At 38.3% G+C, this 26,178-nt stretch overlaps 1 protein-coding gene across 2 annotated transcripts in view; it reads right to left on the minus strand.

Moving 5' to 3' along the window:
• The window catches only part of ADGRA3 (adhesion G protein-coupled receptor A3), a 61,556-nt gene extending 41,154 nt beyond the window's left edge, over positions 1 to 20,402 (minus strand). Inside the window, exons 1-2 of one of the 2 annotated variants that reach the window (XM_032108948.1) lie at positions 20,137 to 20,402; positions 5,613 to 5,684 (exon numbers count right to left, since the gene is read on the minus strand). In XM_032108948.1, the coding sequence (XP_031964839.1) occupies positions 5,613 to 5,684; positions 20,137 to 20,402 (338 nt within the window). Of the gene's footprint in view, positions 1 to 5,612; positions 5,685 to 6,621; positions 6,763 to 20,136 lie in introns of those variants that run through there. The other variant, XM_032108949.1, reaches the window with a different exon arrangement.
• Between the last annotated feature and the right edge of the window lie 5,776 nt (positions 20,403 to 26,178).

The raw sequence follows: 26,178 nt of genomic DNA on the forward strand, positions 1-26,178 counted from the left end.
AAACACCATGGTGTACCAGACTATGACAAACCTGACACTAATAAAAGGTATTCATCGCTCACTTACCATCAGTCTTTGATGTAGGGAAGAAAAATGATACCTTCTGTTCATATTTCAAATTTTGATTTAAAATCATGTAACTCCCACTTAAAATCTCACTGTTGAAGCCACTGAGGGAGAAAAACCTTGACAACAAGCCTTGGAAACCCACTAGTCTAGACTCAGGGATCTTTAATTTAACTCCATAAATTCAAAGCGTACTCCCTGATACGACTCTTTCAAAAATCCACTGCAATGGATTCATATCAATGAATGTCCAAAGCGTTAAGACTCTTCTCAGCCTGCAGCTATAACAGCTGGGGAGTCTCTGTTTGGCTGGGGTTTTTTACCCTTCCCAGTGGCAGTCCTTGGGTAGGCACTAGCTGTATATCAATTTACCAAAAAGTATTGCAGAGGAAAATAGAAAAGATACCGAAAGATACCATAATAGAAGAGATACCATAAGATCTCAAAATTAACAGTGCTGACATGTCTAGCAACTCTTCAGAAACAGTAAAAGATGTTCATACAACACAGGCTGGTACAACTACCAGGATTCCAGCATCTAGGACAGTCTTTAAATGAAGCAATTACAGTAGTGGTTAAACCAACAGATTTGTATTTCTCACATAAAAGGGAGGTGGGGGAGACAACCTCATTAGAAAGTTGTGTTTGGCTTTAAAATTTTTGTTGTTTTTAACACCTATGAATACATTTGTATAAACCATATTTTAGTTTTAGCAACAGGAAATTAATGATTTCAGATGTTGATTTTAATTTTTCTTTGGCAAAGCTCAACCAACAAGATATATCTATGGATACTTATTTGTCCAAATGGAAGAAAACCTGTCCAATAGAAACGCCAGAGAGGATTTGAGTTAGGGTAACATCTTTTATATTACAGTAACTGCATCTTCCATCTATCAAGAATACATCTAAAAAACAAAACAAGGAAAACAAACAAAAATCAACCAACCAAAAAACCCAAACAAACAAAAAAACCCCAAATGAAAACCACTCCAAAAAAAACCCCAAACAAAAATACCCACCCCTACACCAAAACAGAACAGTGCTCTACAGCCAGGCAGTAGAGCAATCTTACACTGAGAATCTAATAGAAGATTCTTAATTTACTCCAAAATCTAAGTAACACTGTAAATAAGGGTACCGCATATTCATCAGCAAAGGCAACTAACAGATGTTAGGAGAGTTAAAAAACTTAGGTTTCAAGGGATGCGTTGATGTCAGTCATGTAATCCAAATTCTGGCTCAAAGTACAACTAAATCAGATCAACTGCCCCACTGTCACATCCAATGAAGGCCTGAAAACCTCACAGGATGCAGATTTCAGCATCACGCAACTCTGTTTAACCATTCTCAGGACAGAGGATACTGTTGTGCCAAATCAGAACAGCCCTTTATCAAAGCCATTATTAAGTGGACAAATAGCAACTTATCAACAAAAATATTTTTTGTGCCTAATGTTCTTGTTAAGATGTGAAAAGTATCTTGATGAAAGATTACTTGTATTTAAATATGGTTTGCCATGTAAAAAAAACCCCAAACCTTTAATTTTATTACACTTTGTAATGGACCGTTTCAGTAGCCAGTCATCTATGATTTAAAAGCGCACATATACATACTTTAAAATTTACTGCTTTCTGTCTCAGCACAATGAAGACTGTCTTAATTATTTAATAAAGCATCCTGCAGGCACAAACAAACTATGCCTATATATACATACTGACAGGTATACATTATTAAGTCTTCGTAACTACCATTGGATAAATTATCTTTTTTTCCTTAACATTACTTGAAAATGAATGTCAGATGGGAAACATATTAGCTACCATGGACTCTTCCTACATGAAATGTTTTTTCAAAAGGGAAATGAAGGAAGACCACAAGGTAAGAAATTACAGAAATAGGTTATACATTACACATATTACAAAGTCAGCCTATCCCTTCCACGGCTCTCTGGGGTGCAGATCTTATGCAGTCAAATCCAACAAATGCTTATGACAGAATTTTTACATTTCCCAGTATCACCCAATGGGTCAGGTTGGAAGGGACTACAGTGGGTCACTTGGTCCAACCTCCTTGCCAAATGCAGAGTTCATCCCAGAGCACACTGCACAGGACTGCATCCAGATGGTTCTTTAATATCTCCAGTGTGGAAGACTCCTTGGCAACCTGTTCCATGTGTGGTCACCTGCACAGTAAAGAAATTCTTCCTCATGTTCAGGTGGAACTTCCTGTGCATCAGTTTCTGCCCGTTGCCTCTTGTCCTGTTGCTTGGCACCACTGAGCAGAGCCTGGCTCCATCCTCCTGACACCCTCCCTTCAGATACTGAAAGACATCGATGAGGTCCCCTCCAAGTCGTCTCTTCTCAAGGCTGAACTGGCCCAGCTCCCTCAGCCTGTCCTGGTAACAGAGATGCTCCAGTCCCTTCTATCACCTTTGTCACCCTCCTCTGGACCTGTTCCAGGAGCTCCATGTCTCTCTTGTACTGAGGAGCCCAGAACTGGACACAGCACTCCAGGTGCACCTCACCAGGGCTGAGTGCTGGCAATGTTTAATGCAGGGTACCATTGGCCCTCTTGGCCACAAGGGCACCACTGGCTCTCTTGGCTACAAGGGCACTGCTGGCTCATGGACACTTGGTGCCCACCAGGAGCCCCAGGTCTTTCTCTACAGAGCTGCTCTCCATCAGGTCAGCCCCCAGCCTGTGCTGGTATGTGGGGTTACTCTTCCCCTGGTGCAGGATCCTCTGCACTTGCCTTTGTTGAATTTTAAATTAATATCAAAACATAATGGAGATTAAAATACTTAGCATCTTTTTGTACAGACACTTTTATTACCACTTAAGACAGTTAAAATCTTTGACCTGATTACTCTCACTTGCATACTTTTTTCCTGTAAGAGTAGATGTAGACATAGCATAGTCATTTTTTACTATAATTAACAAACATTTTACCCTCCAGTAAAATAAAACTTTTATTTTCGTAAATTTATCACCTTCTTTAGAAAATACTGCATTAACAAATTCAAATTATCATAAATTAACATATCTGTAAATAATTAATTACTTATTAAAACTATTATTTATTATGGCTACTTGGGGCCACCATTTTTAATGAACTCTCTCACTGTTTTATTTGTTGCTTGTATGCCCCAAAACTATATCCCTTTTCAACAGTAACAGAGAAGAATTATCAGATGGGGATGAGGTCAAGTGACAACATGTTTGAGTAAAGCGATAATCTAAAGTGCAACAAGTTGCCAGCTGCAGATACCATGTCCCCAAGTTTACAGGAAAAATTATTAAAATGATAGAAACCATCTAAAAATATCTACATTTTCATTAAATTTTTAAATAACTGAACAGGATAAAAAAGTTTAGTATGTTAACAGATGAATTATAAAGTTGTCAGTGTTGATTAAAATTCAATCAATTATTATGCAGATACACATTCCTGACATATTCATCTGATTTATTGTTCTAAAGGCTTTATTTAAATATATCAATACATACATAAACTCTACCTGAAAACCACTAAGAAGAAATGGCAAATATTTTTGCTATCAGATATAACATTACAAGGAATGAACAAACAAGCATGAAATGCATATAGAATCTCTCTCCTAGCAAGCAGTAAAATGACAATGATACTGTCTGAATTAACTGTTTAAATAATGACAATTTATTTCTGTTATCTCCATTTAATCTCTTAAATTAAATGTGGGGAAAGGAACTTATCTACACTCATAAGGAAACAAGGGGAAGCATGAATAGTAAGAAAAAATAAAATAAGCAAAAAATGTCAAAAAAGTGCAATATTCAAAGCATGCAAGTTATCACAATGAACATTAAGGAAAATAATTTGAAACTACTTAAAATAATGTGAATGTTTAAAATAGTTACTGTGACTTTTGACTGTTTTTCCTTTTACTATTGATCATCTATTTAAGTTTGAAAAATTATTTTCATTACAATAGTAGTTTCTGTCCAAGGTCAGAAAAGCATTTAAAGAAGAAAAATTTACTTTTACTATGGTTAAATATCTATGGCTTTTAAACAAGTCTTGCAGGTATGAAAGGAAAAAAGAAGAAAATATTATCATTAATAATTACTGTAGCACACTAGCTATCCCTCCACTTATAATGAAGACACCTGGCCATTATTAAATGTTTGTTGATGCATTAACTCCCACAACAGTGCACAATAAGGAGTGTTCTCACTCTGATGAGACTACCATACCCTCTAAAATACCGCTACCCCAGCTTACGTTAAATGTTCCAAACATGATGCCAGCCTTTCTGCTTTCTTTTCCTTTTCATGAAAGAAGATATTAAAATAACCTAAAAAACCCTTACAAAGGACAGGAGTTAAATGGAAGAAAGCTGCATTCTTTTGACTTTAAAGAAAATTAGGATTTGGATTCATGGAGAAAACTTAAATCATTATCTCAAACTAACTAGAGTTTCAAGTATTTCCTGTCTGAAAATTGTAATGAGTTTCAAAAAATAACAGCTGTCAGCAGATGCCTTTATTACCTAAGCAAATGGCATCACTGCTGATAACCTTGCTTCTTTGGCACAGCAGCTTCCTTCTACAATAAAGCTCATCTGCCAGTGAAAAGACACTTTCTTCTGCTATGTGGGAGAGGGAATGATAGAAGTGTTTGAATTTATTTAGGTCAGGTGACTGGGATTGGAGCCTCTGAGTTTTAGAGGAAGAATAAAATACTTTTAATCCCCTGAAGCCAAAAGTCATTTGGAACTCTTCCTAGATGCTGTGAGATGATTATGAAACTGGCTACTTTCCCAGTCAAATGGCCTAGAAAAATCCTTATCTCTAAAGTTTATGCTTGCTACCAGGTAGATCAACCTGCCAATCCTGACCTCCTACCAGCTGGAAAAAAGCTGACTGTAACAGAAGCTACAATGCTGCTTCTTATCCCATAGGCAATGTATCATCTGCAAGGGGAAGTGAAAACAGGAAGCAAAAAATATCCAAAAAGTTGCTCCCATCAGACTCACTCCCACCCTCTGTACATTTGGCATATACCGAAGTTGTGAAGTAAGCAGCAAAACCTTTTAAATAAATGTCAACAATAAATCTATAATAAATCCACTCTCTCTTAGAGGCTCTAATACACTTGCTTCCCCTGCAAATATACATTGCAACAGTTCAACAAAGGGTTTGACACTTCCTAAGAAATTAAAGAAGTAATTTTCTTTACAATGTAAGTGTTTGCATAATGAAACAACCAACAAAGCAAATCCATCCATTATAGCATTCTAGTAAACTTCCCACTGAAACTGCCCTCTCACCTGCAGGTGAGATTATCCCTTTTTTGCTGTTACATGCCATTCATATTAATGAGCAATTCATCCATTCATATTAAGAGAACACTTCACTATGTTAACTCTTCAATCACAAAAAAACCTATCAAAATAAAGAACACATCTCTTATTTAACACATTCTGTTCTCAGAATTATTAATGAAACATAAACAGTATATCACTTAATTTTTAAACTGAAAATAGCTTTTTAAGAAGTACTTACAATCTTTCAAGAAGGTGTAATCCAGAGAAGGAACCATTCTTCAACTCTGTTATTTTATTGTTACTCAAAATCCTGTAAACAAAACCAGTCAAGAACAATGTATTATAGGTTTGGCAACAAAATCTTTCACTGCAACTTACACTTCTTCTGTAACTTATTTTGTTTAACAGCCTGTGTTGATGTTGATCAAACTACAATGCTGAGCTCATTGTCTTGAGGTGTATACAACAGCACTGCTTAAATACTATGAAGGAGAAAAAGAAGATTTTCTATGTCATCTGTTTTAAGTACCATGCAAGCTTACATATATAACATCTGAGAGGAAGCATACCCACCCAGGATTATCCTAGTAAGACCCCAGAATTGGTGTAGTAGAAATGAAGTATTAAAGAACCAATCAGTACATTCAAAATTCTTGTCTTCTGTACCTATTTTGGTTTTCCAAACCAAGCAGCATATTGCCTGCTTCCCATTTCCTCTGCTCTCATTTTCAGTCACACACACACACACTTCTCCCAGACTATACCACCTTTCCCAGCCATCCTTCACACATTCATCCTACTCCTCAATGCAGTCTTTTTGAAACATTTGCAAATAAGCTCAGCAAACACTCATCTATCCTTTCTTTTCTTAAAGGACAACACAACCACAAATTCCCTCTTCCATTGAAATAACTGGATCAGGCCCATCTTGTCAAGCACAGATCACAGCAGATGCTAATTATCCTTAAGGTAGGAAATTCTTTGCACAGCTGGGTATTTCCTTACTTAGAAGGACCCGCTTTCTACACAACTACATAGCTCTGTTGGACAAAAAAAAAAAGCCGATTTTCCTTTCGAATCATGTCAAATTTTGGCATCTGCAACACTCCTTACAAAAGGCTTCGCAGTACAACACTCCATTCCAAAAAAAATGCCTCATCTCACTCGTTTTGAAAACACCTCCTGCCAGCTTTATTTAATGTTCCCCACTTCTAAACAGTGAAACACTCAGTAATCAATCCACTTACCCTCTTTTTACCATGTGCAATCATATACAAAACTAGATGTCTCTTTGCAGATGTAAAATCCATGTTTTACTTAATTATTCTTTACACAAAAGCCATTTGTGCCACCTTAATAATTTTTGAGTTCTTTCCAGCTTTATTACACTAAAAAAAAAAAGTGAGGTAAGACCACCAGAACTGAAATAGTACTTGACACGCAGACAAGTCACAAATCTACAGACTAGAATAATGATGTTCTGTTTCTACCATTTCCGTAGCAATTTCTAAGATATGATCTGCCTTCATCACTTGTGCTAAGAATCTAAGATTTCTGGTCAGCTCAATGCCCATCATCTTATATAAGACAGGAGTGTTTTCGTCCTCAATACATTCTTCATTTTTTCACAATATGCTGTTGCTGCCATTTTATTGCCCAATTACTTTCACAAACTTCTTCCAAAATTCTTCACTTTATCCTCATCCTTATTACACCAATCAACTCACCCAACTATATCAACCCCTTACTCACACTGTTTTACAGGTCATTAAAAAATAAGTTGTGCATTACAGGTCTCTATGACTCCACCGAGAAGGATAACCATTTACTTCCACACCCTCGTCTTATCCTTTAGCAAGTCAGCTGCTGATCTGATGATCCTCGATTTAAGACTGACATACTCTTTTCATTAAATGCCTTTGGCAAGGGACAGACACACCTTTTAGAAAGGCATGTCTCATTATAACAGCTGGATCAACCTTGCAAATATTTTGCTGATTCTGAAGAACTCCAAAGGACTGCAGGGAAGAGCTTCTCATTACAGAAGATGTAAATTTTCCATGGTACCTTTATCCAGGTATCCAATACATTTATTATAAACTCTACCGATTTGTTCAACACAAACATCAGACTTGGAACTATGCAGATGGTGGTGCACTTATAAAAATGTGCATTTGTTACCATCCAGTCCTCAAAAATCAAGTTCATTCTAAGCAAGACTTCAGACATTTTATCCCTGAGTTCTTCTAAAAGCTCTTCAGTCACACCATCTTGTCCTGGAAATTTATTCCCTCTGTCACATTGTTCCGCAACTTCTGCTACAGTCACTTCAATTTCAGACAGGTCCTTCATCAAATGCATCCTTCATATCCAACATGTCCCTGCACTTCTTCACTTACACCAATTACATCTTCAGGCTGGATAACTACTTCTGCACTTAAGAGTGCCACTACGAGATTTCTTCTCAGTCCACTACATCCTTCAGATGTCCTTTACAACAGCCATAAACCAAATACACACACATCCCCCTCTTTCCTCCAGTGCACAAAATTTACTACATAATGACAAGGATTAATACTTCAAAACACACAATCAATAAGATAAAACTAAAATACAGAAATAGCAATCTATGAAAACAGCACCATTTTGACACAACTCTGTATTACATTAAGTAGTTTTCTTCTCCAGGTTTCTCAAAGACTGCCTCAAGTCTCTGAATTTTAGACAAATACAGAGTAGGTATTTTTTGTGTAAAAGTTCTGGCTTTGACTCAATCTCTTTCATCTCATATAGAGTGAGTCAAGACACCTGAACAAACTGAAAATCCTTCCATTTCCAGCCTGATGGTAGGAAGGTTTGAAAATTCTTGAAGTTAACCTTAAATCATTCAACAAAGGTAACAAGTCCTGATTCCTTCTTCTCACCTTCCAACCATATTATGTATTTCTGCAGCTCATCTCAAGTCATCCCTGGTGCCCCCTGCTCTACAAGCAGCAAACGTTAAACTACACATTTGCCCAGGGCATCTCCCAGGAGATTAATTTTTATGTCAACTACACAAGTGTGATCAATATAATATACTAGACAGTCAGATAATACCAGGTGAAGACTGATCATAAGAATGGTGGAAAGGAAGAAGGGGAAAAACATACTTTAAAGTATACTGAGAAATTGCTATTTTATTGCTATAATGCCTGTAACATCTACTAGAGTGTCAGCTAATAGCATTTGCTCTTGTGAGAATATAGCTCTGTAGTCCAACACATTAAGCTACCTCACAGGAAGAAAATAAGGAAAATTATCCCTTGCCTGCAGCTGTGATAACCTAGATGAACAAATGAAACAGTGCTGTTTTTTAAAAACAGACACAGAAACCAAGGAAGCCTGGGTAGTCTTAAAAAATGTACATGTATTTCAAGGAATCTTCCCATCAAGAATGGCACGACATTTAACAGAAAACCAGTATACACATTTGCGAGAGTGCGAGTTTAGTGGTAATAATAATAATTACCATCTAAAAATTGGAATGCCCACAAAACTAGTAAAATTTAACCTGAAGCATTAAAATTATACATCCTAAAGTCTTTGAAACTACTTCCATTTCTACTCAAAGAGAAAAAGTTTACAACCTAAACAGTAAGTATTATTTGTAAAAATGGTAGGTACCAGATACATCCAGTAAACCAAATAAAGAATACCTTTATTTCAACACCCTTCCTGGTTTCAGAAACGTATGCATGAAGAAGAATAGTAATAATATATAAAGAATTAAATGAAGGAGCTTATAAAAATCATTAATAGTTAATGTAAACTGAACATAAGACATAACAGCAGCAGCAAGAAAAAAATTTCAGACCAATTCCAGACTTCTGGAGAAATTAAGGAAAAAAACCACATGAGGTTCACAAGGGAATGTTGATCTAAGTCAACACAAGCAAGCAAGCAAGCAAATTACAATCTTTGGTAGCACAGAAATTAATGTGTATCTTAGTTACAATTTACTTCATCTTCATATTTACTGGTTTACCTGCATTTCTTCCAGAAAAAGAAGTTATTCAAAATGGAGACTGAACCACTTCAAAAGTAGCTATAACTGACTGAACTAAATATAAACTAAATAAAATAACAGTTCTGTAAGAAAAAAAAAAATTAGTTTTCTGACATCGCCTATAAAATAACAGGCCTAAAGTAGATGCCTTTGAATATCTGGGTACAAGGTAAATTTCTCTCTTGAGCGTGATTTACAAATTACAGTCAGACTGATTTAGTATTTTCTCTGCAGAGGCTGTTAGTTGCTCAACCATAAAGGTTTAGTACAATAAATGATAGATTTTACAACACTCCATGTAATCTAAAACACTTAATCACACAAAAATGTTGTCTAATCTTAAAAAAATGCAGTTAAAACTTGCTATTAATATATAGTCTGTACATTATTTGAACTATTAAGAGATGTGGCACAAGAAGACAAAACACGATAAAGCATTCACCTCGAAGTAGCTGTTTTATAGTCACTTTCACAGTTCCTGTGCATTAATGCACAATGAAATGATGGACTATTATGTACCACTTAGAGGATATTATTTGTGATCAATAATATCTCCAAGTTACTAGTTTAAGACCATAATTTTTCTAAAGAGACAATTCTGAAAATATGCTAACTTTTCCATCATTAAGAAGTCTAAAGAGAAAACAGTAGAGAGCTACCATTGAGATGAGAGCTCCACTCATCCCCATCTTGTTCAACTCTTTAACAAATGACTTTGAAACATAAATGATGTCACTGAAGATTTCATGAAGGGGTTTCCATAGCCCAATGTTATTGTTACTCCATATTTCTTACGAGCTACATAAGAGATTTTTATTTTCTTTTCTTTTAAATGATCAACAACACCTGCTTGGAAGAAATGCACTTTGCTTGAGAAACACCTACATACCAGAAAATAAAATGTGGAACACAGGCAATGTTAGTTCCTATGTTAAAAAAACATGGCCACGGGAATTAACACAAAAAACTTGGAAGAAGACGCAGCTGAAAAGTAGGTTCTAGAAAGAATTACGGTCTCAAGTCACCTTACAACAAAGCATTTCCCTCTTCCTCTGACTAAGCAGAAGAGCTGTAGAGAGACAAAGAGGTGATCTGAAACAATGTACCTCCAGAAAAAAAAAGTACCAACCCCCTCAAACTCTCCCTGGCTTTTTACCTATTCCAAGAACATTGCTGAAATGTTTCTTTGTCAAATATAGCTTGGATCAGAAAGCCCATTTTCCATTTTGCTCCATGAACTAGCAGAAGACTTTGGCAAAACTGAAAAGAAACTCAACTGTGACTCTTAACTTATTGGCGAGATCCTTTAGCAGTAGATGCCCAGCATGCAAAATATATATGCAGTCAAACCCAGTCTGTCCTTTGTACTATGAAGAATTTTAGCAATAGATACTAAAGATGATGTACTAACTTTTCTTTCTCATACAGAGTGGGGAAAAAAAACATAGCTGGATCATTTTTTACCATTAGAAAGAGGTAATAAGCACTAAGTGGAAAAAATTTTGTTCTGTGAAACAATTTTGGCTTGCCAGCTATAAAACAACCACTGCTAAGACAGCAGTCAACTAGACAGGAATTTAGAATGCATCTCCTAACATCACAAATGAATCCTAATCCAGAGGATATCATTAAAACACACACACATCCATTAACACTATTACCGAATAGTGAAAACGGCCACCAAGAAGCCTGCATGAAGACTGGGAGACTGTGTAACTGTTAGCTGAATGCTGAAGTAGCTTCCAAAAGACATTTTAAAAGACTCAAATGGAGAGCCAGGAAACAGATAATAAATCATATCAATTCATGATGACTGCATACCCTAAGGACTGGGAAAGTGGCCACCAGCAAAAGTCAGATTAAAATAACCATCTGCGAACAACCAAGAAAAATGCTTTCTGCTGAAAGTTGTGAACATGCAAAAAGAAACACATTCTTCAAAGTTTATCTTGTAGAAACTGTGATTTAACAAGGATATAAACCCAGTGTTTTTCAACAGTTAATATTTTGCCTTCTAGTGAGTTACTGGTGTCAAAGGGAAAGAAACCCAGTAATAGACTGAACAGAACACAAACAATACTTGCTTAAAAATAACTCTAAAATGAAAGCACTCCACAAGCTTTATTCAGAGAAAGAACTATGAATCATTCCAAAACTCTAATGAAAGGAGACAGTATTTTCCAATTCAACAAAAATCTTATAACTGAGGAAGCTTAGCAATGAAACATTTGCAAAATAAAGTTTGCAACAGATAAAAGTTTTCCTGCGATATTTCATTATTATGCATATTAAACAATATTAAAATTGTAAACTAAACCGCTCAGAAGTAATGAAATTACAGAATTAAAATTGTATCTATTTATGCTGCTCCATTTTTTAACTGGTAATGTGCTAAATTCATATAATCTAATGAGGAATCTTTATTTTTCCTACACAATCCCTGGATCATTCAAGCAGCAATGCTCACTATGCACTGCCATTAAAGAATATTTTTCTTGATATTCAGTATGTGACAACATGCTTTATTTATTGCTTTTCATTAAAAACATTCTGTTCTTAAGGAGAGAAATTATTTCTAGTGAAACACAGTGCCAGTCACTAGAGCAACTCGGCAAGTTTTCTATGTAAAAGTACTGAATAAAAATCATCTTAGAAAAGGACAGAACAGAGGGGCAAAATAGCATGCAAGAATGAGTAGCAATGTTGCTGAAAATCATACTACTTTCAGAAGACATTCTTGTGAAATTACAAAATTACCAACCAAACCTTTCTTTCTTTCTTGTACTTATCCCAGGTTCAAAAGCCGACCAAGAAGAAAATTCAGAGGACACAACTTCACCCGATTTCTTCCAACACTAACTCCGTGTTGCCATTTCTAAAGCCAATAAAAAGCACTGGAAGGCTAACCCTTGTGACCACTGCATTCTAGGAAGCTTCCTCCAAGTTCTCTGCCCCCTGCTTCTATCTGTAGCATCTGCATTATTTTAAGATATTATGATCAACTTCTGTAATAACTGCCCTGTTTTACTACCTTCTGCTCCCTCCTGGGTTTCCCACTTAGTCACCAGATGTACACTTCTTAGGATTCCCCCAGCTTGCAGTTCAGTGCAAGTTTACCTGACCCCAAAAACCTCCATACATACATGCAAGAGAGTAACTTGCTTCACACAGAAGACTGCACATGGATGTCTTGCCAGCCACTCCTAACTTTAGCTGCTACAACAGATAAATTAATGAATTCTCTGTGTCATCACAGTAGTACTAACTGGAGCACAGACTGTCACACCCAGTCTCACATGTATTCACACTTCCTATCAGGTGTACCTGCTCTCTAGAAAGTGCTTTGCCTACACACGTTAACAAGCACTTCCTGTCAACTGCTGGCACACAAGGATACATTCACAAAAATTTATATCCTAATCCTACAGAACTAAACAGGTTTTGGATAGCTTAGCTCCCTGAACTGACTAGGCATGGAGCCAGACAAATGCTAGTACTGCAGCCAGGGAGGGGAGGAGAAAAAACCCACAAACATCCACACAGTGAGACACTGGGAGGGGAAGGTATGAACACACCAGCTCCAGTTTAGGCTACAGTTTTACAGATAGATGGATACTGATCCAACATTCCCCACTCAGAGGGTGAGATCTTCTCTCCTCAGCCCTAGCATGTCATCATCCCTATGTCAGAAGCAGGAAGAAAGGGTTGAAGGGGATCTCCAGCACACAGCTGTAAGGTCAGGTCACCGCAATCCACAGAAACACCAATGAGCCCATCAACACACAAATTTGAGAACTGCTTTAAATTCCTCTTAACACCAGAGGCTGTTATCCTAAAATAACAGCTTGAAATATTGGAATAAGTTGTCCGGAATATCAGATAGGACACTTCTAGAAATCTAAGCGTAACTTGCAAAAACTCTGCCCGGTACTAAGTTTCAAGGTAAAACACACTCTGTAACAACATGGGCAAACTAATAAGGAGTCCTTGTATCTGACAGAAATAGCTCAGGTGGAAACAGCACATCATGAGGATGTTACACCACTACCATTCCTTATACGACCCATCTTTTCTTACTGGCATACAGACACTAATCCTGTCTTTAGTGATTTTGGAGGTAGTTGCTGAATTTCCAAGAATCTTGCTCATCTCATATCAAGCCAGTTTACACTCAGCCTTCAGTACCATATTTGGTCTGCCTTCATTCCCTCTTAAGTTTTCTGATCTCCCAACTCCGTAACTGACATATCCATTCAAAAAAACTCAAACTTCATCCCAACTCCCAGCAACAGCTTCTGCCTCTTAATCCAATCTTCCTGCCTTTATTCACTTTGTACCCAGACTCTAACTTCCCTCCTCCTACCTCAAAGCACCTTCTTCTCCCTAGACTGAACTGATGTAGCAGATGGCACAGACTGTACTCTTACACAAAGCACCTGAAGACAGCACAGCCCTCAGCCACCTGGAGTCTGGATGAATCCTAGAACACACTGTCCAGTGCAGACAGAACTGTGGAATTAAAGTGCCTATTTCTTAAACATCTTTAATCAATCTGCATTTATTATGTTTGGGTTTTTTCCCCCAAAAGAAGCTCTTAGTTGGTCTGTCTTACCAAAAAGGTCAGCTTCCTACTCCGAAGGGACAACTCAGCAGCCCACCCAAAACTGGCAGACCAGCTTGGATCACACACGCAACCAAAGCAGGGCTGCTCCTTGCGGACCTAAAAGCTCTGCACTGCAGTGCACTAGCATCCCACTCACTCCAGGGCAGCACTGCACTGCACCACTGCACATGCCCTGCGGCAGTGCACAAGGAGAAGCCACAACACAGTGAGCCACATAAACAGTAATTAATGGATATCATCTCTAGCACTTTAAGAGCAACAAGACATTGCATTTTTCACTGCTAAACACCCAGTAAATACAAGGTGAAAATAAAATTCTCACCTATTTACTATGTAAAGACTAGAGACATATAACAGATTATATAGGATTTTCAAAATCAGAATTTAAAATTCACTGTTAATCTCACTACAGAAAGCAAAACTCATGAAAACATACTTTATGTGACATTTTTAAATTTAAATCAGTTTATTATCACTGATGAAAATAAATGCTCAACTGTTTTTAATCTTTATGGATTACAAATAGTACAAAAATGCATTTAAACTGAGTAGAACTCAAAAATTATAGACTGTAATGGTAAAGATAGACTATATAAGGCAGTAATGACAAATCCATGAACCTGCAACATATCTGGCCCATGCAAAGTACATATGGGAACCATTAAATTCTGAAAAACCTAAACTTGCAGCTCCATAGTTGTTTTAAATTACAAAAATAACCTCTGAAACATGAGCAAACTGCAAGCAATGAGACATAAGAAGTTATTAGTTCTTCATCACTGCAGCACAAATTCTAGTTTAATTTTTTTACTCTTGGCATTAAATAAAAATAAAAATTCTAGTATTTTGCAGTTCTGAAGCAAACCCAGGAATACTACTGATCAATAAAAGACAACAATAAAATAAAAAAGTATTAATTGTGAAGATTAAGACATCTTCCTGAGGCTAGATATAGCATAAGACATTCAACATTTAATAGTCACTTCAGGGTTAATTGAAGGGCTAATGAACACATGAAGAGCATTGCTTATATGCGTATCTTCTTAGGAACAAAGGTATTGGGCAATTTTGCATTAATATGGTAGCTCTGAGAACTAAAAAAAAAAAAAAAAAGTTTGCACTACAAAAATTTGTATTTGCTCTCCAGAATTTTGCAGCACTTAGCTCTGTCCTTCTCTGCTATTTTCAACTTGACAGTAACCAATACATAGCTCTAATGCAAAACCTGAGCCCCAGGCTTGTAACAACTGCTACAGTTGTATCGTTGTATCTATGGTACAGAAGCCATGTTTCTAGTTCTCTCATGTATTTAATCACAAGTACAGTAATCTTATTGTGAAAGGCACATAAAAGAACTTAAAAATGCTTATTTAGAAAAGTTTTTTTTTTTAATTAAAAAGAAGTATGAATCAATACAATAATTGAATGCAATATTGAATGAAGACTATTGCCAGTTACAAAACCACCATGTATGTTAAAGTCATTACTGCAACACTTCATGAAATAGGAAAACACTATTCAATCTTGTCAGTGTATCCCAGTGGACACATATAAACCATGTAACATGATGTCTTCCAAAGCTGAATAGTTTTTCAGATAGAACTAAATATTGAAATTTAGAAGAGAACACTGTTCATACTGCGATGTCAGAATTTTCTTGCAATACTCAAATACATACAAAAGTGTACACAGTAAGAGAATACTGTATGTACTCAATATCCTATAACAAGCTCTCAGCAATGAATCCATGTTGGAAAAGTACATACAGAAAGGCACAAAACTGGTTATCTTCTCAACAAAATCTGCTAAAAGTATAGAACACAAGTCCATCAGTAAATGACACACTCTATTAGATTTTCAGGAGTCAGATGTCACTGATAAAAAGGCATGTACATGTACTTGTGAATTACTACACTGTGGCTATAGTTCTCAAGTACTAGCTCTGTACTGCCTTGTGTTCATATGTAAAATGCATTTTGCATAGCCTGTGTATCCACTGGTCAAAGAAATTGTTAAGTTTTAATGGGGATTATTAGCACTTTGTACCTTCAAAAATGTTATCACTGCCCAAATTATTAGTACTGATCACTTAAACAGTCTAAAATTGACTATTCAAAAAAAAAACACCAACCCACCAAAAAAAACCCAACCAAACAAAAAACTGCCAAACCAATAGCCACCAAGAGTACCATCAAGTTAGTAAATAGAAATGCACTGTAAAAGAGGCAAACTTCCAGCGAGGACATTTACATTACACACGACTCAGATAATTACAACATAACTGCACATTGCTATACAAGTGGCTTCTTACAATATGAGTGACATTTTGCTTTGAAACTTTTGAAATTTTAAATTTGTGTCATAAATGGAAAAATTGCACAGATATCTGGAAGTCCAAGTAAGTATGCCTTAGAGCTGCTTAATGGATGTAGTTTGATATGATTTTATTTAGAGCTGGACAAAAACTGTAACATTTTCAGATGTTTCCTAACAGCAGCCCAGTTAAGCACATCTTTGAAAAGCACTGAACATAAATCCAGGCAAATGCTCTGGCTTGTAAATCCTAACACTTTTTTAAGTGCAAACAGTGGTACTCCTATGCTCCTATTAGGATATGCGCTTAAGCAGAGATGTTTGCAGAGCAGTAAGCCTCCTGATTCAGAAATGCAGTTCTTTACTGAATATATATGCTTTTCCTTTGCTTATTCAGATTCTTATTCCAATAACATATGTAACAGGTAAATAGTATTCTCAACAAATAATAAGCTTCATGGGCTTGCCTTCAGTGGACTTACACATTCTCTTCAAAACACAAAGCAATGGCTAACAGCCAACAAGTTCAAACAAGCATCCACCACCATCATTTCAGTCTGCATCAAGAAATGCAACAGCAACAGACATTTTATCTCAGACTTCTATTACAGTGCATTCCTTATTTAAATTTGCATCATGGCAATGGCTTCAGTATCTACTGAAATAAAGAGCATGGCAGACAAGCCACAGTTACATTCAGCCTGTTTTGGTATCTTCAAACCAAAAGCATCTCATCTGGCTACTTAACCTACAAAGGTCAAAGCCATCTATGGTGTTCATGTAGATACACCTTTCATTTGCACCCAAACCAGCTGTTATTATATGATGCTAGGAAAAAAGTCACTTCCTTAGCTATAAATGAACTTGAATTCACCTTGGAATTTGACTTAAGTGCCCCATAAAGCAACAGCTAGTTCTACCTCGATTATAAAGGAAAACCAATCTACAGTACTGCCAGAAATCCTAAACCTTAACTCTCCCATAAACATGTCTCAATACTTTAATACTCCTCTTCCCGTGTCTGCTTTTTTCCCCTCAATCATGAAACAAACTTACTGTATCTCTTATCAATTGAAATCAAGTTAGGATTTTTTTTTCTGAATTGCAACTGAAGAATCTCACCACACTGACCTAAATTAGTGGGACAATAACATGTTTTGTGGCAAACACAGCCCAAGGCATTTCGCAAATTAAGTGACCTTGCCCAACTTATATCATCATTAACCACCAACTACAATGGCGTGCAAGAATGAAGGAACCTGGCCAGCATCCTCAGATGCTACTCGCTTATACTAAATTCCACTATTTCTCTTATTTTCTCACTTTTTAGAGACTATTGTCCTCAAAAATATTTCACTGGGGAAAAAAAAAAGGTAAATGCTAAAGGCACAGTAGCTAATCAGCTGAAAATCTAAGAGGTTGCCCAGTAATAAGAATGAAATCAGTATTTCCAAAATGCATATAATCACTTCGTTTGCATCATTCCTAACTCATTCAAAAAACAAAAAGTTATATAAAACTATATAGGTCACTGTATTTAAAACTGGTTTGTGCAAAATAGAGTCAACATAAAAAAAAATTAACTGAATTAAAATGCAGCTGATATACACAACAGTGATCTATTTTCAGCTACATATCTCTGCAGTGATCCAATAATCCAAAAAGATCTAACAGAACTAGTACTTATCTCAATAGATGAATCCCACAAGAATCAAGATTCAAGACAACTCAGGGCAGTTTGTCTCGTATCAGACAACTATTCATCAAGTGCTGCAATTTTAAGTATCAGCTTGGGGAAAAAAATGTAATTTTTGGCAAAAGATTAGGTAACAATTAATCCAGGCACTACTAATCAACATGTTAGTGAAGTGGCATTTGGTAACAAACCCCACAGATCACCAACACTTTCTATCAAGATTAACATGGATTTGGTAAAAATAATAATAAAATAAAAAAAAAAAAAAAAAAAAAAAAAAAAAAAAACACCAAACCATAACAAACCAAAAACTCTCAGAGAAGGCAAAGTCACATCTCAAGACTCAACAAACTTGAAAGATTCTGAACCCGAACACAACAGTTAGTGTCCACACTCTTGGAAAAAGCAGGTCATTGGTTTAATAATACTTGCCTTATATTCAAGCAAAATTTTAAAGTGTATGTTCATTAAGTTGTATCAACACAGTTAAGATATTTGCTACAAATAACAATGAAAAAATGGCATTGTTTCTTGCTATGTCTATTAAAAAGTTCAAACCAGAAAAATAAATGTTTCAAAAGTTGTTATGAACTTCAAAGGCTGGTTAATTGAAAGCTACTAATTAGTGTATGTAGATATGCTCTAGATATTGAAGCAGTATGAAAATCAAGATGAAAGATGAACCGTTCTTCCAAATTCTTCTGTCACTGCAATGATGAACAAAGATCCACTCACAGCAAGGCTGCTGTGTTTGGTATCTGCTTGTCTTTCACAGCTATCAGAGCTGTGATTCAAGTTTTTTGAACCAAAAGAACCCCACAGTGAACTTCAGCATATCAACCATACTAACATCTACTTATATCAAAATTTTTAAGGATAATACCATACTTGTAACATTTAATCAGCTGCAAAGCATTTGAGGCTAACAAAGACTAAACATATTTGTTGATCAAACTACTGTCACTTCTACTTTATGCTTTGTTTCCTACTTCAGAAACTTCACATGGGAACATCTATAATCATTTCTCACAAGTCATTTAGAGATATTGTCTGAACCCTTGCAGACTTTCAAGCACGAGCAACTACTTTAGCCTTAATCAGCTCCCGTTTTTTGCTTTCCCTTTTCTCACAGGTCCGGGTCCGTGCATCTGCTGGGTTCACACCTAAGACTTCTGGAAGGAAGCCTTTCCTTGGTGTTTCAGTGCTGTCAGCATTCCCAAAAGCAGCAGATTGTTGTTCTCATGACAGTATATTCTGTACATTTTAAACGCCAGATTACTGGTAGATCTTTGAAATCTGTGATTTCCAGTTAAGTAGATAAATATCTTAAGCTAGACCCCATATTTCAGTTCCTTTTCACTGACTTTCTTGCACACTACTTGGCTGCACTTGAGTCTTCCCATGGTAGCACAGGTACAATAAGCCTCTCTGAAGAAGGGGCAAGGGTTCCACTTTTGGGACCATCCACTGACGAGATCCAGTGCTGAGGAAGATCTTGCCCACGCCAGGGGGATTTGACCTGCTGATCTTGAGAGCTCCCTTCCAATCCAAACTATTCTATGAACTTCTTTGCTAAAGTGACCCGGTAATGTCTCAGAAAGGAAAATAATTTGCAAAGCCTCTCTTTACATGTGCACACTTATGTCTAAGTAAGTGGCAACATATTTTTTACTTTAGATTAAGTTGCATATCCTGTTTGAAACTTGTTATTCAAATGGATAAGCAAGGACTGCCTCCACACAAAAACAGCACGCCTACTGAGGGATGAAGGAGGGAGAGTTGGGGATGCTGTTCCACGGGGTGGGCGGCGGTGCGGGGGGAGCTCCACGGGACGGTGCCGCTCCGCCGGTGAGTTACGCGACACTTCGCCCCCTTCTCAAATAACCATCCCGGGAAAACTACCGGAAAACATGAAAAGCACATCCGCTCCCGGGGCTTTCTGCAGTAGTAGAGGGGAGTCACCTACGCTTCCACTCCCCCCACCTCACCCCATTTTACCTCAGACCGGCGCTCCCACTCCCCCTCCGCCCCGTCCACGTCGCACCGAAGCTGCCCACCCCCCACGCGGGGACGGTACTCACAGGGTGACCGTCCGGTTGGGCAGCGCCTCGGGAGGCAGGACCTGAGCGAGCTCCAGGTTGCTACAAACCACCTTCACCTCCGCCGGGCCGCCGGCCGCCGCTTTGCCGGCGCTCTTGGGACGCCCGTCGTACTTACAGCCCGGGGGCAGTGCGGCACCGCCGCCGCCCAGCACCGCCAGCAGCAGGAGCGCGGGCAGGAGCCGCGCCGGGCGGCGACGGCGGCAGGGCGGCAGGCGGCAGAGAGCGCGGCGGCCCGGGGGCAGCATGGCGGGGCCGTGCAGGACGCTGCTCCGCTCCTCCCGGCGACGGACGGGCCGGGCGGGAGAGGCCGGAGGGAGGGAGCGAGGGAGGGGGCCACGGTCCGCCCTGGCCTAGCCCCACGGGGGCGGTGCCGCCGCCATGCGGTGCTGCGGGCGGGAGTCGCGGTGGCCGCGGCCGCCTTTGTGTGGCGCGGGTCGGGCCGAGCGCGGCAGCAGCAGCGCCGCCTCCCGCCGGGGCCGGACCCCGCGGCACCGAGCGCGCCCGCCGGGCCGCGGCCCCACTGCGCAAGCGCCGCCGTGGCCGCCGTGCCCCCCGCGCCTGCGCGGCGCCAGGCGGGGGCCGCGGGCGGGGGCGGCGGACGGAGGGGGCGTCCGTGCTGCTGATTCCTGCATGGACGGAGCCTGTGGGCCCTTACTTGCTGCACAGCTGGCGGGCTGTGTGACTCTCCGTGGGCCCTGTCTTCTTCGATAAAGCGCTTTGGTTTCCCTCTCGTCTGTTTTCATAACTTGTCGCTTCTCCTCCTGCTCCAGTTCCTTACTCGTGCGGGGGGGACTGTTGCTGTTCATGCTCCATGGGGAAAAGATAATCCCCTGCCTGGGTGCTGAATGGCTTTCAAAATTCATAACGCCAAGTAAATAGTACTTACAAGACATTTTTTCTCAAATTTTCCCCGTAAAATGAGGTAACGAGTTATTCCCTTGGTAGCCATAAGTTACTTAAATATCATTCAAAAAACCCACAAAAACACACAAAATCCCACCTACCAACAATGAGTGTTTTTATGGCACGCTTGAAACTACTTTTTTGGGTGTAATTAGGTCATGTTTGCACATTTCTCTGCAGCCGGTACAGCCAGGCACAAACACTTTTGTGTCGATGATAGTTGAAATTCAATATGTTTTTTGACTCTGGTAGGTGGATGATAATAAAATAACTGTTACCTAACTCACAGTCAAATGTGGCAGGACCTATTTCAAAAATTTTAAGACAGATTTTGCAGAACTCATAGGAAGTTCTGGTAACTAACCAAGAACTCACAGTGCCCTATCCTTTGAGAAGAGAACTGGCAAATGGCACCCTGCAAACTACTTGCTATTACACAGAAATGCCATTTTAGATATTGACATGTAACAGCTGCCAAAATGAGTCTTACAAAATCTTTAACCTAAGATGTCCTTGAATAATGTTGAACACTTAGTCTGTGACTCAGTCTTAAATGTAACCTAAGGAAAGATACTGGCAAACCATTGGAATTGTGGATTGGAGCAAGATGAACAAGATTACAGTAATAACATCACAATCATCCTTTACTCATAGACTCTGTGTCCTCTTACAAATTAATATGAAACCTGTTCCAAGTACTGAAATTGTTGACTGGAGTGCAAAGAAGACACTGGTCCCTGAACTTTAATATGATGTTTGTCTGCCACTGAGTCACTCAACAGGACCAACCTGATCTGGGTGAGATGCGAGGCCACTATTACACTTGAACTAAATTAGGTCAAGACACAAAATGCAAAGTTGACAATGCCCTTTTGCTCTTACACTGCAGTTACACTAACTGTAAGAGAAGAGAGAGCTAATTAGCATAAAATTCACCAGTGTTCAGATAATTCTTCCATTTTGGGCTCTGTTTTAAACAAATTCAAACTGCGGTGTTAATTTGCATTGTATCATGGAAGCTTATAATTTTTGATCTGGCACCAGGAGTTTTAAAGCTGGATTAACTATATCAAAACATGGCTCAAGATACTTTTTTCTCTCAGAAGTAGTGCTGGGTTAAACAGTTCTTCCCTTTTGCCACCTTCTTCCCAGAACCTTCACCTACATCAATAGTATGACCCCATTCTCTGCATAGCCCCATAGAGAGTTTGTGCTGGGTGATGGATCAGCATGGACATAGGGCGTAAAACTGCCTCTTCTGGCAGTGGGGGTTGTTTATGCCAGTTTAGACTATTGATGCAACCAGAATTTGGTTTGGCATCACCACAGTTTCAGCATAACTAATCAAGATTGCACTTCAGTGCTACTGAAAGAAACGTTCTTGTGTTTTTCTGAAGATACTTGCTTCTCTACCTGTCTCGTGTTTGTGGCAGTTCATGTTTTGACCAGTTGTATCAGTGAGATGATCCACATGGTCACATAATCTACACATGATGATGATGGAAATGGTGAACTGTTGCTTCTGGTGTCTGTGATCACAGCCCATCGTAATTCTCCATTTTCCTAAAGTCCTGGAGAGACAAATTTCTTGCTACTGCTTTTCATCTTATTGTCATGTCCAATTCCTTTCCTTCTAATGTGTAGATTTGTGTGTTACTTGTGCTTGATGTTTCTGAGGTATTTGCTCTGTTCTTTCATCTCCGCTGAAACCACCCCTACTAAGATATCTAACTTTGGATGCCAGTTGCAACACTGCAATTTTGAATTATGCCTCTGTTTCAACTGCTGCTATGGGAACATACAAATCTTGCTCTCTGTTGATTTTTCTTCTTAGTTTTACTGCTTCTGCAGTGAATCTAATGCCACTGTTCCTCACCTGTTTTCAGAAAGTTTGAAGGCTTCAAGCAAAAGTCTCTTCTTGAAGGCTTATGCTTCTCCCCTCATCTTTCCTCTTTCATGCAAATTACTGCAGCTTCCATTCTGTGCCAAATATTTGAAAATTTATTTTCTTACGTTGACTCAGGAAAGCCCTTAATCCAAAACATATGTCCCACAGGAGTCCCTTAACAAATTTGATGTGTGGGTTTGGGGTTTTTTTGAACTGCAATATACCTTTGTCGAGTTTATTGGGTCACTACTTTTATTGTAGATGTACTGATCTAAGGATTTAAGAACAAAGCTACAGAGTAGGTCTGCTTCAAAAACCAGAAAGTCCTGTTGCTCCTACCTTCCCAAAGCCCCTTTACCTTAAGCTTATATGCCCTCACTCTTGCTCCACCTGCTGTAATTACCTGATTGTTCAATAAACCGATTCAACTCAACAACAAAGCTAACTTTTTTTTGTGTTTAGTTTTCTGCCAGGTTATTGAGTTGAGTCAACGCAGGAGAGGGTTAAAAGAATGTCAGAGCTAAAAAGAGGGGAGGGCACAAGGAAAGAGTGAAAATTCCCATCTGGGCAGCAAAGTAAGCCATCCTATGTAACTTCAAGAAAGACAAGGTTTGTAGGTGGAGGCAATGTCTTTTATTGTAATAGCTGATATAGATGCAAAGAAGGAAGCAAGTTGTTCCCAAAACCTACTGGCTATAGCTGGGGTACAGCTACTTTAAAATATCACTTCTTTCTGCAATTTTTGCTTGTTTTTCTGTACTGAAATATCTCCAAACTTTCTTTCCCTCAATCCCCTCATTCTCCACCAGTGTTGGTAATGCTGTTGGTGCTGGTGATGCTTTCTTTGCAGTGAACCACATAACTTGGAACTTTTTTGAATACTCTTTGCTTCCAGATTGCCAACAGGCTTATTTTGTCCTTTTCTGTGGTTTCCCTTCCCTTCATAAAATTTGCCACTAGTACATTCACTTTAAATTACTTTTCAAAATTGAGTGTACTAATGGCAAATTTTATGAAGGGAAACCACAGAAATGGACAATTTTTCTTCCCTTCTTTCTAGTCTACTAATTACTAACTTTTTGTATCCAGTATATATAAGAAGAAGGATGTGGGAAAGAGGGGAAGGCAACTAAATTCTTACTGGTGTTTGTGTGTCAACAAAGGTAGCTTTGGCAGCATTTCAAGTTCTTCATTTGTCCTCAGGTCAGAGAGATAAATAGGAACTTTTACATTATGTCTGTCTTCCATTCTGCCTCTTCTCTTTGCTTACTCCTGTCCTTTTCTTTTATCATCCATCATTTTACATCCCTGCACATTTTCCTGGGCTATCATCACCTTCACTGAAATGGTGGTGTGAAGGAAATCCCCTAATTCTCCTCTCAAGGGACTCCCAGGCTACCTCTACCTTCCTGTCTTATGGGGTTTTTTTCTCACTGCCACAGAGTTTTTTTACCAACCACTTTTCATGAATTGGGACATCATCAGTTATGTTTTGTTTACTACAGCAATTGTCAAGAAGGAGGAAACATTTGGTTGCCCTCAGCTATGTCTGCAATACTGTGGTTATTTGATATTCCAAGTACAGGGAGGTGATGATAACTGCTGACACATGCTGGCTTGCTGTTGGTAAGCACTAAATCTAAGCAGGCACAGAGTCACCTTTGTACAACTACTTACACAGCTGCAGGGTGTAGTACTGCACCCCTGCCTCTGTCACTGAGTTACCCCAAGCTCTGCTGTGTGAAATACACAGGTATTCCCAGATGCTTGGCTAATGTTTTTCATGCTGGATATTCTCCATTTGTTCTCAGAGATATTCTCTGCAAGCCCCTCTCCCCAGTTTACTGCAGTCAAGGGTCAGAGACCTTCAGTTTTCGTAGTATAATGGGGAAAATGGAGCTTTTAGCCTCCATTGGGAGTCTTAGGAGAAACATTATTTCCCTTTACCTGGTTGCTCTTTAAGCAGACATATTTCAAGAATACTTTGGCAGAATACCAAACATTCATTGACTTAATTTGTATACTTCTTATGGAAAACTTTTTGGAAGTGCTTAAAAGGAGAAAGCTCTCCAAGCTGTTTATTTAGAGATCTCTGGGTTTGGTTATCAATAAATCCCAAATTAAGTGAGAATTAGACACTGAAATTTTGTGTATTAAAACTTGAAATACCACCAGATTCACTTCTGCAGAAAGGACAGTCAGTCCTTGAATATTTTCATGCTTGATTTTCATGTTCTTTGCCATGAGTGAAAGAAAATTCTGTGTGGATTCAGCACTCACACAGGGATCTCACTCCTCTTCTGCTGTTTTAGCCTATAATTGCAGATGGAGCACTGACTTCGAAATACAGTTCCATCACTAAATTTTAGAAAGCAATATGAACGGCTTGAAAATAGGTAAAATATGTCGTACAATGTTTCTTTTTAACATATAAATTCCATCACCACTTTTTGCGTATTTAGCCTTCACATAATTGTTTCATATAATTTTGAAACATTTTGACTATGTATCTTACATGATTTCTCAAAAAAAAATAAAGATAAAGCTATAAAAATATGTATTTGCATGGAAGAGGAAGAGATAAATACAGTTTTCATATAACCTAGCATTAAAAATTTTCTAAAATGTGTAAATTCCACCCCCTTCTGAAAATATTTTCATCTGTTAGGCACATTACTCAGCTTTAATGCACTTACAGGCTTCCAAGCAATAATCGACTAACAAAAATGGAAATAAAATAGTTTTCATTCTACTCCTTCCCATACTTTGTAATATACTTCAATAAATGTTGTAATGTAAGTACTCAGAGTTGTGGGGAAAAATAGTATGGAAAACAAAACCTGTACTACTTCATTACTAACATAGCAGTGCTTATGGCTTAAAAGAAGGTGATGGTGTTCCAAGGTGTTGGTGGTTATGTCTAGGTAGATAGATGGGGATTTGCACTGTTGTGTAAACAATGCACATGAAAAAAAACAAGCTCTCTGATGCTTAAGCAATTAAAAAATTCAGAAATTAAACTTCCTTAAGAGGAATACTTTGAAGTATTTCTTTCATTCCCAAATCTTTTCACCTTAGATTTTACAGAACATTAATTCTAGAAAAGTCCCAAATTTATTGGCTGTATAATGTTGCCTGAAGCAAGAGATTCTCTTTTTCTTCCCTGAACGTTATCTCGAACTCAGGCAGAAAATTTAGGTGGAAAAACTGGAGGGAAAAGGCTAATGTGA

This window comes from Corvus moneduloides, chromosome 5 (genome assembly GCF_009650955.1).
Source record: "Corvus moneduloides isolate bCorMon1 chromosome 5, bCorMon1.pri, whole genome shotgun sequence".
NCBI classification, from domain to species: domain Eukaryota; kingdom Metazoa; phylum Chordata; class Aves; order Passeriformes; family Corvidae; genus Corvus; species Corvus moneduloides.